The sequence below is a fragment of the Miniopterus natalensis genome, chromosome 18 (genome assembly GCF_054644295.1).
Source record: "Miniopterus natalensis isolate mMinNat1 chromosome 18, mMinNat1.hap1, whole genome shotgun sequence".
Lineage (NCBI taxonomy): Eukaryota > Metazoa > Chordata > Mammalia > Chiroptera > Miniopteridae > Miniopterus > Miniopterus natalensis.
In genome coordinates, this window is record NC_142098.1 from 24,293,924 (window position 1) to 24,308,797 (window position 14,874).

General features: G+C 38.9%; 1 protein-coding gene across 1 annotated transcript in view; it reads right to left on the bottom strand.

The window, feature by feature from the left end:
• HYDIN (HYDIN axonemal central pair apparatus protein) overlaps positions 1-14,874 on the bottom strand; it is a 241,291-nt gene that overhangs the window by 178,074 nt on the left and 48,343 nt on the right. Inside the window, 1 exon segment of the mRNA XM_087827374.1 lies at positions 5,762-5,861. Within this exon segment, the coding sequence (XP_087683500.1) occupies positions 5,762-5,861 (100 nt within the window).

Consider the following 14,874-nt stretch of genomic DNA (forward strand, 5'->3'; position numbering starts at 1 on the left):
ATAAACTGCAAAACTATTTATAACTGTCAGGCTTAAAGCTTTCCCCATCTGTTACCTTGACTGCCTTCCTTAATACACAAATTTAAAAAAAGGAGATGTATTGTAATAAAGCAGTAAGCCAATGTTTCTTTGGGAGTTATTAATTACTTCAAAGGAATTTATATTATTTGTAGCTAGCCATTTCCCCTCACCCAGAATGGAATGGGAGCACAAGTAATACCCCAGCATTGCATTTACAAGAGTTAGCCTAAATTTTAGGGTTACCTTTCAAATGCTACTTTTCTGTAAGATTTCTGAAGCAGGGGTTTTTCCTGTCTTGGCAAAAAGCAGCAAGAGGGACAAGCCTGAAGGAACTAGTAAGCTAAAAGGACAAATTCCTTATTAGAAGAGCAAAATATTAAAATGTTTTAAAAATAGGGCAGTTTCTCACCTATGATTATATTACCTTGTTTTCACACATAAGAAGCAGAGAAATGTACTATTGAACCCCTTTAACAGCCCTGAAATCCCTGAATACACTAGATTAGCTGCATTAAATACCAGCAAATGTAACCAAGGGCTTTAAAAAACTTACAATCTAAGATATCTTAGATGCCCAATATTATATTTGAGCTCTAATCCTGTGCAATAAGACAAGAAAAAAAGGGGGGTATACTTATGATCTTCAATAAGCAAAATGTAAAACTTTATTGAAAGATATTATCAAAGATCTAAATAAGTGGAGAACTAGACTAAGTTCTTGAAAAGGAAGACTCAACACCATAAAGTTGTCAATTTTCCTCCAATTGATCTATATCTACAATTTTAATGCTTTAATAAACAAAATGGCAGCAGGTAGAATTTGGTGAAATTTGGTGGGTTGATTATAAAATTTAAATGTGAAACAAAGGGCCACTAATAACCAAGACATTCTTAAAGAAGAATAAATTGAAGGGACTTGGCCTTTCATAAATTAAAATCTATTATAAAGCTAATATAATTAAGATAATGTGGTATTGGGGCAGAAAATGCAAAAATGACAAAGGAAATAGTACAGCTTTGTTTCTATCTGGGAATGAGGAGTTGAACTTAGATCCTCACATGAATCTAGGGCCTTGAAAAGAATACCTCTTTCCAAAAAGGAAACTAGAAAGATTCTACCTATTGTTTTAGGGAAGCAGTGATGAAGTTTGTCCTCTACCTGTCATTCTGAATAGTGGGAAAAGGCTCTTATGAGAAATCAAAGTTCTATGTACAGGTATAGGGTCCAAATTTACACTATAGTATAGGTGAAAGAATCAGAAGCTGAGAAAATAAATTATAGGGTCCTTGGCAAAAGAAACAAAAAAATTGCTCTGAAGGAATCCTTCCTTTCATGATCCAGGACCCATGCTGTCTTAGACTGTTTGGGCTGCAATAACAAAAATACCATAGACTGAATGGCTTAAACAACAAACAATTATTTCTCACAGCTCTGGAGGCTGGGAAATCCAAGATCAAGGCACTGGCATATTCAGTGTCTGGTGAGAGCTCACTTCCTATCTCATAGACGCTGCCTTCTCACTGTGTCCTCACAAAGAAGAAGGGGTGAGGTCCTATTTGTAAGGACAGACTCCCATTAATGAGGGCCCCACCCTCATAACCTGATCACCTCCAAAGGTCCCACCTCCAAATACTATCACACTGAGGATTAGGTTTCAACACATAAATTTGGGGGAGGGTGGGGCATGGACATTCAGTCCATAGCAGATAATAAAGATGAGCTCACAATATAAACATTTCAAACCATCTGAAGACAGAAGCCAGTATGAGGAAAGTCAGTGGTTACCACAAATATGCAAATAATTACCCCAAGGGTTTGAGATAATAGAAAACTCTTAAAGAAAATCTAACATAGCATTCTTAAAATCTTCAAAGCCATAAATAAAGAAATAGAAACCACAATAAAGGGAAAAAATGAAAATGTTAAAACTATAAAGAACTTCTAAAACTAAAAAACCAAGATGATGAAATTAAAAACTGAATAGATGAATACACCGAAGAGTAGACATAGCTACAGAAAGAATTAGCTAACTGGAAGAAATATCTTAGAATAGTGCCCAGAATGTATCATAGAAAGACAAAGAAATCAGAAATATAAAAGGGAGGTTAAAAGATATGGCGATTCCATGGGGAAAACATATATCTAAAAGAATTTCCAGAAGGAGAAAATTGAGATAGTGAGATGAAAACAACATTGAAAACATAATTGTTGAGAATATTCCAGAATCACTGAAATGTTCTTAGATTGAATAAGCACATCAAGTACTAAGAAGGATAAATAAAGGCAAATTCATCACAATGAAACTGTAGGACACCAAACAAAGTAATTATAAATATCAATCTGATAGAAAAGACAGATAACCCAAAGAAATGACAATTAGACTGCAGTAGATTTCTCATATCAACAACTCAGCCCATAGTCCATGCTATGAGGAAGCAAGCAGCCATGGATAGGGGTTGCAGCAAACAGAACCTAGTGAGATCCCTGCCAACAGCCAGGATTGACTGCCAGACACATAAGATGGATGAGCTATAAAATGATATCAGCCTCCACCAGGATCAACTGCCAGACATGTAAGATGGATGAGCTATAAAATGTTATCAGCCTCCACCTATAAGACAACAAGCTTTTCCAGTTGTCTCCGTGTGGAGCAAAGAGGAACTGTCCTTGCTGAATCCTGGCCAAATTTCAGATCTGGGAACAAAATAAATGATTGCTAGTTGTTTTAAGCCACTAAATTTAGTGGAGTGTGTTATACAGCAAAAGATAAATGAAACAAAGTGGCTTAAACAAATATGGGCTTTTATTTTGCTCACATATCAAGGACTTTGGGAAATGTGGATCTTACAGAGGGGAGGGTTTAGGAGATTAGGGCATGTTGATTGTTGTTGTTGCTGGTAAGGATGAAAAGAAGGTCTGGGGGTAGTGGGTCAATGGGGGGAAAGGAGCATATGTAATACTTTCAACAATAAAGATAAATTTAAAAAAAGATGAATGAATGCTGATTGGATAGCTACTTTCTTTTCATGTTCCAGAACCATACAATTATACTTGTTATAGCTTTCTGTGTGTGTTGTTTTTTTTTTCTTTTTGTTATAGTTTTTAAAATAACTTTAACAGATGGTGGAGCTAGTGCTCCCACATTATTCTTTTTTTTTAAATTTATCTTTATTGTTGAAAGTACGACAGATGTCCCCTTTTTCCCCCATTGATCCCCTCCACCTGGCATCTGCCCCCCCCCCCCCAGGCCTTATCCACACTATTGTCTTTGTCCATGGGTTATGCATATATGCATATAAGTTCTTTGATTAATCTCTCTCCACCCACTGCCCCACCCCACCTTCCCTCTGAAATTCTTCAGTCTGCTCTATGCTTCTGTGTCTCTGGATCTATTTTGTTCATCAGTTTTTTTGTTCATTAGATTCCACATATGAGTGAGATCATGTGGTACTTGTCTTTCTCTGACTGGCTTAGTCTGCTTAGCATAATACTCTCCAGTTCCCTCCATACTCTCCCAAAGAGTACGAGATCCTTCTTTTTTACAGCTGCATAGTATTCCATGGTGTAAATGTCCACAGTTTTTTTTATCCACTCATCTCCTGTCACATTATTCTTGTTTTTCTGAATTTTCTAGGCAGCCCTAGAAAATTTCCTCCATAGTTTATTTCCTCCATAAGAACTTTGGAATCAACCTAATTTAAAAAATAACACGTATTGATATTATCACTGGAATCATATTCATTTATAGGAAGAATTGACCTAGTTATGATGTTGATCATCTAGACCAAAATCATGGGCATACATTTCCATTTGTTCAAGTTTTCTTAAATCTGGGTTCTATATACATAGATATTTGTATATTATTCTCTGTATTTTTCTTATGTTTGAAATATTTAATAATTGAAAATATAATTTAAACAGTAGTTGATCAAGAAAATAATTTCCTATTCATAGAACTAAGAAACCTTACCTTATTATGAGGTTGCAGTTTGATGAGTTTTGAGAAAGAAAAGCTGCATATAAGTAAAGTATTACTCACTTATTACTCTGAAAATCTAAATCTCCATTCTTTAGTTTAATTAGGATAATCAAAAGTGCTAAAATTGTGCTAAAAACTTAGATGTTTCTCTCTTATAATGTACAGAACAAAAATGGATAATGGAGTTTCATCTTATTGGGTCTTTAGGGAAGCAGGTACATCTGGAGTCATTTCCACCAGGCTGCTTTTCTGCACTGCACTCTGAAGCACCCATTAATGATGTTATCAGGCAATGCATTTCACAGTTTAAATCAGAAAGTGTTGCTTCCTTTGAAGCTCCCATATGGTGATCCAAACCAAATATATGCTGTTCCCCTTTGAGTTTTTTAAAAGGTAATCTTCATGATTAAGTTCAGAATTTCCACATTCCATTGGAATATCAAGACAGATAAAAGATCAGTTTCAAGACCTAGATCAAACCATCTGCAAGTCTTTATAAATATCTGACATGCAGGTTTAACTACTTCTAAGAAAACCTGGGATCTTTACATGAAAAAATTTCAGTTTCAGATTAACAGAAAAGATTTTAATGATGTTCTATTTGCATAATCAGATCTCAGGAGGTCACCCCGCTGCTTTACAGCCCTTCAGTGATTCCCCACCGCACTCAGGATGTTCAAGGTTCTTAGTCTGGCTGACAAGAGCAGCCTTCCATGAACCAGATCCTACCGACTACTCCAGCCTCCAACTTCAATTCTTGCCCCCACCACTCCCTTCCCAAGTCTCTCTGTCTCTCTCTGTCTCTGTCTTTCTCTCTGGTAGCCACACCCTAAGAACTTGTGACTCTTTGCCATTTCATGCTCTTGTTATGCATTTTCAAAGTGTTTCTCTATGTATTTTCACAAACTATATCCTTGCCTGACATGCCCAGCCACAACTCCCCTTTTTTTACTTGACTAACAAACACTTCAAGGGTCACTTTCTCTGGGGAGCCTTCCTTGAAAACCCTAAGTCTGAGCTGTGTGTCCTAAACTGTCCTCTTTCATCGTTCACTCACTTCAAGCACTGCAATGGAGCTGCTGGTTTGTGTGTCCCTTCCCCTGCTCATTGCTATGTTATCTGAGGGTATGAACTATGCTTTCGTGCATCTTTGTACTCATTGAGCCTCAATATAAAAGCTTTTGAAAGAAAGAAGGTTGTAGTTGGGATTATGGGTTAACTTTCATGCATCCCAAGAGGCCTCCCTCAAGACCAGTGATACTGGCCTTCCCTGCTCCTTCCTGTCTCTGAGCATGCATTTGCCTAATGGCACATTATACAATTTCCTGGCGTCATCAGGTGGCCACCCTACTTGTACACCCTCCTTGTGGCTCTGGCCACTGCCCATCCCATCCCACCTGACATACATTATTTTATAAAAACTTAAAAAGAAAAAAATTATAAAAAATAACAAAAAATAACAAAAATAACAAAAAATAATTTGTGAGGCTGTCTCAAGGAAAGTTCTTACTGCTCTAAAACTCAAGGGGAAACTCAGGTCCATGGTTTCCCACCCCACCCCACCACACCAGAATTGTAGTATACTTCAAAGTTTGATCTGTTCTAGAAAGAAGTAAGTACATAGTTTAACTCTATTTTTCCTCTATTGATACCAAGCACTGCCCATAGCCTAAACACACACACACACACACACACACACTCTCCACACCATGCTCTGTGCGCTTCGTAACCCAGCTTTACCGCACAGAGGAAGTCTTCACCTGAAATGTCACAGTACACAGTCATTTGGTAGAGTTTTGCTTCCAGAGGGTTAAAGTACACAGTGATTTCAGCTGATGAGTTGGGCCAGACATCACCTTCCTGAAAAATAGGAAAGAATCATTAAAAGACAATATGATGGAGGGAAGATACTGCTTTCAAATGTTATTATGTTAAAACTCCAGGAAATTGGAAGGAAATATTTTTACAATAGATAAAATAAAGCAATATTTTACCCAACAGAGAGTTCATTTAGGCTACTGGTTAAGGGGTGGTACAAGTTGGAAACAAGCTTCAAAAATAATTTCAGTGAGTTCATGAATATATAATAAGTTTATATAACTAGTAGTTATATTAGTTTATAACTAGGATATTTAGGAAATTTAAAAAATGTGTGTATTCAATGAACATTCATTGTATGCCCATGTGTGCCCAGCACAGGGTTGAAAGATGAAGAAGTGTGTGGTCCAAGACTGCACGGAGCTCACATGTTTGACAGATGATAAATATGTATACAAATATTTTATAATAAACATGTTAAGTGCTGTGCCTATATAAACTGGGTTCAGATGGGCCACAGAGAAAGAAGTCCCTAACTCACTTGATGGAGGGACCACATTCCTAACTTTTGAGGTAACAACTCTTTTGAGGAAATACTCTTATTCTGTGAAAACATAGCAGTGGCCCAAGATACAACAATGGCCAGATTAAACCCTGGTTCTGATCTAGTGTGACAGTTCTCATTTTAATTCAAACCACTCAAAGTCATAATAAGGAAACCAAGCTTTGAGAATTGTAATGCACACACCATATATCAGAATTCCCTCAAGGTATTCTTTGAAAAATATTTTGTACTAAGCATGCAACCTGGGCCTCTTCATGAACTTCTTAGGGCTGAAAAGTGGATGTTAATATCACCTGCCTCAAATAGTTTCCTAAGGTCTGACGAGGTCAGAGAGGTCAAATGCTTTCCCCCATGCTCAGTACATAGTAAGAGCTCAGTGAATAGGTGCTTAGTAAGATTGATGTTATTTTTATGCCACTTGGAAAGACTAAGATGAAAGTACTGGAAAAATTAAGGGAGAAAACTGTGTGTGTTTTCTATGGTTTTTGGAAAGAGAGCCAAGCAGGACATATGTGATAAACACATCCCAAAATCTATTTAGGTGGTGGGGCCTAAAAAGGAAAGGAAAGCTAAGGAAGGACAACATGATAAATAATTCACCTGCAGTTTCAGACAGTCCCCAGTGCATATTCCATTTCCAGTCTGGCTAGAAATGGATGTAGTGCTGGGATCAAGAATGAAGCAGAACACAGTGTCTAAAGAGCAGACATCCAATGGGGGTGGGGTGGGGGGTGGTGACAGAAAGCCAGAGTCAATTTGGGTTGATTTATGAAGGTAACAGTCTGATCAATGTGCTTCTCAGGCAGTGTCCCCCTGACTTCACAAGGATAAAAGGGCACAGAGCCTCCAAAAAGTAGCAGTGAGGGCTATGAGTGTCACATGTGTCCTGGGAGCTCTCATCTCCCACAACAGGTCGCTAGAATGAAGGCTCCATGAGGGCAGACACTGCTTTACCCCCAGGCCCTAAACCAGAGGTGGCTCTTACACATGTTCAACGTATTTATCGAATCAGCCATATCCATTCAGTTTGCATATTGTGCAGTTATTAGCAGATGCCTATTCCTCTTTGCAGCCTATTTCTGCCATTTTCTCCTCAACTGGAAGCACAAAAGTCTTACAGTTTAGAGCCGGCAGGGACCTTTGAGGTCATGCAGGGACTAGGAAATCCCTCAGCACTTTCACTTATTTAGGCATTTCGCGGTGGCATTTTCCCAAACATTGATAAATGGCAAATACCTGGCCCCTTTGATTACTGGAATCAGTGATATGAAGTGTTAGGAACACTCATGCATAGAATGGACAGACAGCCCGGGCAGAAGAGGTTGCACATCCATTCCATCGTAAGGAAAACCCGAAGACCTGGTTTTCCTCCTAACCCATGAGATAGATGTAGTGCCTGGTGGGTTGAGACTCTACTCTGTTTGGGAGTATAGACTGGACAGAGCTAAGCTGTTCTTATCCAAGCTTACTGATCCAAGGGGCCATCTTGGACCCCTAAAATATTGCTAGAAAAGTCTCATCAAAATGGTAGGAAATGAGCCCCAAATTGATACACTGGAAGTCAGATAAGCTTAATGCATGCAGGCAAATTCAAGGGCTTTATGATTTGGGCTGGGACAGATAACTTTCAAAAGCATTATTCCAGCAAGAGAATCCAGGGTCCATGTGAAGACAAGAAGGCAATACACTTAAGTTCTCTCCCAGAAGCATTCTTGGATACCCCATCGTTAAAGATATCTGATTATCAGAATAGGTGGGCTGGAAACAGGCAGGACAGACATGCTCCAGAGAGGCAATCAGAATCCCCCCAGAGGAGGAAGTGTTGATGTCTGGATGTGATGGGTAAGAGGATCATCGGATGTGGAGGCTCCCTGGAGCCTGGGAAGCCCTTCTGCCTGGTGAGGGAATGCCAGTGCAGGGCAATACGAGCCCGCAGGGTTCAGGCTGAGCGGATGGGACTGTAGGCTCAGTGTTTTCCTTTCCTGGGTTGCAGCTGTTTTATTGTGCCTATGACATTTGCTAGTAACTTTCCGCTTTACTCAGCCCCGGGAGATAATTCAAGGACAATCCTATTCTAAAGGCCTCTCCTGGGCTTGTACTAATGTGCATTAAGAGGGCTGCGTGTATCTGTAAAAACAGAAGTGTGGTCATTCAGTTTCCTCTGGCAGAGGGATGCTTTCAATATTAGGTCATTTGAAGGAGTTAGAAACATGTACAAGGACTCTTATTTTTCAGCTGGGATCAAAATAAAAATTAAATAAACATCTATTTCTTTAGAGCAAAAACCCAGTGTAGCATTTTCTATAGCAAATCAGAGAGGACAAACCCCAGAAACACACAATCAGCCTACAATGACCCCACTTGCACTTATATATCTTTGAAACATGTCGTATTACTTCTCCAACACTTCTGAAATTAACTTCCATGTCATTTATGTCTCTAGAAATAATTTTTCTTTCTTTGTCACTCAGTTCTAAAGTTTCTTTCTGAAAATGAAAACATTCAGAATTTTCCCTACTGGCTCTGATATCAGTATCCTTCCTTTCCAGTCTATGAGACCATCCTCATCCCACAGAAGCCCCTGCTGTTCTACTTTCCTTCTACATAATCCTCCCTCCCCACCCATCACTGGCTCCAAATTAGAGATTGAGTACACAGGATATAATCAGTAAGTGACTATTATCTTGTTTACTGAAAATAACTGCCAAAATGGCCTTCAGTTATACTGTAATTATCTTCCTTCTTGGTCTTAATGTTCTGTTTTTCCCTCAGATTCATAACTGCATTTCGTGTATTAATCAGGTAAATGGCTCGAAGGAATCGCCTTTGAATTTTTAGGTCTAATGCTAACTCCTATAACGCAGTTTTAGGTCAAACACCGAATACCTCTGGAAGTGGAATTGCATGCTTCCTCTGGAATGAGAGCAAACAAGTGACTTGATGGACAAGTTCCAAGCCTTCCTGAAAGCTGGCTCATGACAGGTGATTAATACAATCATGAGAAGGGAGGTGGAAGAGAGTATAAAGGGATAAATGATGATGGGGGAAAAAGAAAATTAAATTAAAATTTAAAAAAATGTTCTCCCTAAAAAATTATATTGGAAATGATTAAAGGGGCTCTTTTAAAATCTCCCTTGAAAATCCTTAAATTAAAAAAAAATACTTTAAAAATCACCTTCCTTCCCCCTTCTCTATTACCCATCTCCTTCCTTCCTTTCTTCCTTCCTTCCTTTTTTCCTTCCTTCCAGTGAAGGGTTATTTCTTACAAATTTTGCAAAATCAAAATCCAAACTGCAAGAACAGAGTTAAATATACATTTACGTTACTTGGTTTATCTGGAAAGTAGTTTACAATATGACTCAATACCTACATTTATCATATAAAATTGTTATTTTAATTCCCAACTTGCATTTAGAAGAGTGATCCAAACATTTGTCTACTCAAATGTTATACTTTCCAATCATATCTCTAATTTGACAAGAGACTGCATCATATCTATATGTGATACCATGTGCTCAGGTATCTTGGAAGGTGATTCACAGGAGGTCCTTTTGGATGACAGTCAGCAGCTCTTGAGAAATGCACTGGTAGACCTTTATCAAGCTATCCTGGTTGGGCCGGAGTTCAGTCAGCTCAGAACAGGGTCAGTGAATAATAACTTCAAGAGCAGCTAAAACGTGTAACGAATTCCATCACGTTGCAGCAAAATGGAAATATTCTTAACTATATAAATAAATATTTTCAGCTATCTCATTATATTTAAGGAAAATTTAAAGAATTTCTCTTGGGCAATAAAAACATCCTCTTAAAGTCAAATTTCTATCAATTAATCAGAAAAAAAGAAGTACTGATTAGAAGCTATAATATATTTCACTACCCATAGTTGATCTTCTAGAACTTACTGAATAAATGAGAGAAATCAAGGCTCTCTCTATCGTCAGGGCAAGTAGAAGTAGTCTTGAAGAGAAATTTTAAAAAATGAAAGCTAAAAAATTGAAGGTCAACTATCTGAATTATCATTGAGATAAAAGATCTAATTGGCATGTGACATGCAAGGAAATTTTTCTATTTCATATATCTCCTTGAACAAGAAACTAAATTTAGTAGAGCTTTGATTCTCAAAATAATGACCAGAAAAGTTTCTGAGAGAGGGGTCTAAGATTTGGTCATCTATCAGAGTTTCACAAAAGGTGTGTTTTATCTTGGGTGAAATACCCTAACCCATGTATGGTGAACATTGTAGTGGGGTTTTATAGAGCTGAGGTAGTTTTGTGTGATGTTCATGCTTTTCTCTGGAGAGAACAGACTTGTGTCTCTTCCAGCAATGACAGATGTCAACTTATTAAATGAGCTTTGAGGAACCAAGACTTCCTCAGGCCTCCCTAAGCCTGCGCTAGCTCTCCAACACAATAGTGGATGTCCCAGCACAATCGGAAAAGGTTTGGCCAAGCACAAAGAGCTGAGAGGCCACACAATAAACAAGGGAGGCTGAAGAACTGGAAAACTGTACTGATGGAAGAGCTGTGCCTTGTCAAGGACAGTTTGCTCTCAGCAGATCCCCGTCCTCCTTTCTCCTTTCTGGTGTCCATTTCCAAGGAGTCAGCTCCCACGTGTTTACAATGTGACTCACGGCTAATGGTACAAGAAGTGGAAGGGGTTTGCAGTAGAGCTAGATCTTTCCCTGTTTGGTAGCCATCTGGGCTTCCACCCAACCTGGTTCTGCTGAGCTCACATGCTACTCTGACTTGAGAAAAATAAACTAAATTTGAGCTGTGCTTTCAAAGTCTGAATTGCTGAAGCGCGTGCTTTCTGCAGGCTTAAGTGACAACAAAGCGTGGTTTACTATTACTTACAGGGCAATAAAGAAATTATCAAGTTTCCCTTATTAAGGTTTATTTAAATTAAACTGAAGCTTTCCTAGGGATACTGAATGACTTTTTCTTTGATGGAAAAGATACTGGCTAACAGAAGCAGAAATGTTTTCCTTGCTCACCAATGTCAGCCAATCAAGTAGGGCCAGTTTGGGCAAATACCTTTAAATTCTCAGACATTTGTTTTTGAGAAAATAGCAAGTGTCCAACATTCAGGAAATTGCTGCATCTTAAAACTGTGACCTGAGCCAGTAGTCCCAAAGTTCAGGAACAAGGCCAGCACATCTGTGCTGTGATTTCTCAGAGGGCTCCTAGATGCCCGTGGAAATCAAAGGCTTAATTCTCTCTTTTTGCCCTGTGATATTCTTCTGCCTCTCAATGCTTAGAATTGTGTTTTTCTGTCTTTGAATTTCTCTCACTCAGGTACCCATGAGACCTAAGCAGAGAATGTAACAAAATGAGACTGTCAAAATTCTGTACAGCCAGAGTCCACCTAGTAAAATAGAATATTATATTTTGGAAAATAGTCAATTCCACTTGCTTTTCCAGAAGGCACAAAATGTGCATAATAGACTCAATTTTACACTTCTTTTCCAAAGAGGGGGAACCTATACAGAAAGAGGTGGCTTAAGAAATGATCAGTATTCCACAGTACCCAATACCTTCCCTAGGTAAGGAATAAATTGAAATTTTTTGGCTAATTACATTAATACTCCAAGACTTCATCGAAAGAATTGACATGAGGAACTTAACATGAATAGTAGTAATATTCTACATGTTTTAATGACTAAAACAATTATAGTTACTATTAGAATATCAGTAAATTACTAACTAAAGCTAAAAAAAAAAAAAAAATTACTTCCAGACCTCTGTTCTGTATCTGCCAGGGCTGCCTTGTGGCACTCGGGGTCCTTGCCTACCCTTTTTTTCCTCCACTGACCATCTCTGGGGCCTCTCAAACACAAACTCCTCCACCTTTGCACTCTGCAACTGCATCAGTACCCAAGACACCCCAGCATGACTCCTCAAGGGTCAAACAACAGACCCTACGGCAACGTTATGCACTAATGAAAAGAAATGAGCCAAGACAATGGGACTGGCCAGGGCCAAGTAGTGAACAGGTTACAGGACAGTGTGAGAACTTTGGGTCCTAGAGTTTTGGTCAGTTGTTCTTACAGCATTGAGTCCAACTACTTCTCATATATTATATTAATAAAATTTGATTAAATTTAAAACCATCACCACCTCTGGGCGTTCTAGAGACAGTGACTGATTTCTTGAGCTTGAGTACTTGCTTTAAATTGAAAGAGCCTCTAAAATAGAAACAATGTTCCCATGAAACACACAACATGGGGAGAACGCAATAAGGGCTAAACTAACCTTGGTTTTAGCTGACTCATTAAAAAAACCAAGATATATGGACACAGGTCTGAAAAAATAAGCATGTCATTTCTTATTCCTTTTCAGACACTAAGGTAACAGGTTTTTGGTTTTTGTTCTTCCTTTTAAGTTTACCTCATTTGAAGACAATGTTCTTCTTTGATGGACACAAAGGCTGAAGAGGCCATCAGGAAGCAAGGTGGTCTCTAAGCCGCTAGGTCAACCTTTTCTTTTCTTTTTAGTTTGTGAACAGGTTATCAATTAGAGATGTATTGTTAGATCAGTAGGTGACACTAGGTGATTTTAATCTTCTCTGCTCCTGTGAACTCAACTCATATCAAGAAGCTAATTAAAAGGAATCACACTCTAATAAAAAAACTAATTGCTGACTCATAGCTCAACTGTCAGAAATTAAATAGTGGCTTTGGCATAAATGATCTGATACATGAGAAAGATTCAGAGGAAATCTTCAGTAGAAAACAGTGATGAACTAACCATAATTGGGTAGAAAGGCGTGTAAGACAGGCCTGGGTCCAGGCCTTGGATCCAGTATGGAGACAGACTGGTTGGCTGGTTCTCCTCTTAGGCACCCTTCTCTGTGAATTCACAACCCCTCCTTGCTTTGCAGGGTCTCTAAAGTCAGCACTTGAGGGCACTCTTGGGTCTTGTGCAATTTTCCTTTTTCAATCTGTCCTTAGAATTTCCATCCACTTTTCATGCCTTCCATGAAGACATATATAAGATTCTTACATATCGTACCTCTACTCCTGATTGCTCTCCCACAAATTTAGTACTGCATTTCCAAAACTTTTTGAACATCTGCTGTCATCTCAAATTCAACGTGTTCAGAACCAAACTCATCATTAACTGATCTCCCTCCTTCTTTCCCCTCCCTCCCTCTACTAATTGGCCCTGTGGTAGGCATGGGGCACAGATGAAGACAAGGCACTCTAACCTTAAGGAGCTCAGAGTCTGTCTCCATATTGGATCCAAGTATCCTACCCTTAAAAACAACAACAAAAACTTATTATGCGTACAAGGCAACCAAAGCCAAGAAAGATCGAGTGGCTTAAGGTCACATTTGCTACTGGCAAAGTTAGAAGTTAAACCCAGGATTCCTTACTTGCTAATTTCTACCAAAGACATCATAATTCTCCCGGCTATTCTAGTTCAGACTTTGAGAATACACATGATTTCTCACCATGTTTCACCCTCAATGACCAATTAATCAAAAAGCACTTTAATACCTTTCTTTTTCTTTCCTTTCTTTTTTATTTGTCAATTACAGTTGACATTCAGTATCATTTCATATTAGTTTCAGGTGCACAGCATAGTGGTCAGACATTTATATAATTTATGAAGTAACACCCCGATAAGTCTAGTACCCACCTGGCACCATACATGGTTATTACAATATTATTGACTATATTCCCCTATGCTGTACTTTACATCCCCATGACTATTTTATAACTACCAGTCTGTACTTCTTAATTTTAATGGCTTTCTTTTGAACATCTCTAATATCTGCCATTTCCTTTGCTTTCCAACCATCACCGGGCCAACCCTCCAGGTCAGTGCCACTCTCACACATCTCCTTGAGCTGGCCAGCAACGACGTTCACTCTCCCTGACCTTGCCAGCATTGGCACATTTTCCTTACTTGACCTGCATCCACTCTCCGGCTCTCTATCTCCCCTCCTTCAATTGGATCCACATGTGGCCACCAGGATACTATTTCTAAAACACCTTGGACACAGCAACTCCCCTGCTCCGAGCCCTGCAGTGAGTCTCAGACCTCGGCGTCCTGTGTGGAGAAAGGGGTCTCTGGCTATGCAGAAATACTGCTTCCACTCTACCGCTCGGAGAATTATCTTTGCTTGAATCACTATCTCCCAAATTTATCTGGCCACAAAACTTCTTTTGCCAAGGAACACACATTACCACCCCTCACATCCCGTGTTTGCAGAAACGCACTGTAGGCTACAGCATCACGGGTTGACTAGGCAGCCCAGATCTCCTCTGCTCTCCTTCCCAATCTTATTTCTTATCTCCTCCATGACTGCCTGCTCCAGAAACACTGCTCATTTCATTGTAATATGCCATGAAAGTAATAGTTTCCCTTTTCTTTGTTTTCACAACTTCTCCAACTAGAAACATCCCCTTTCTTCCTCTCCACTTAATTAAATCTTACCCTTCCTCCAACATATAGTTCACATCCCATCTCTTCTATAAATCCTTTC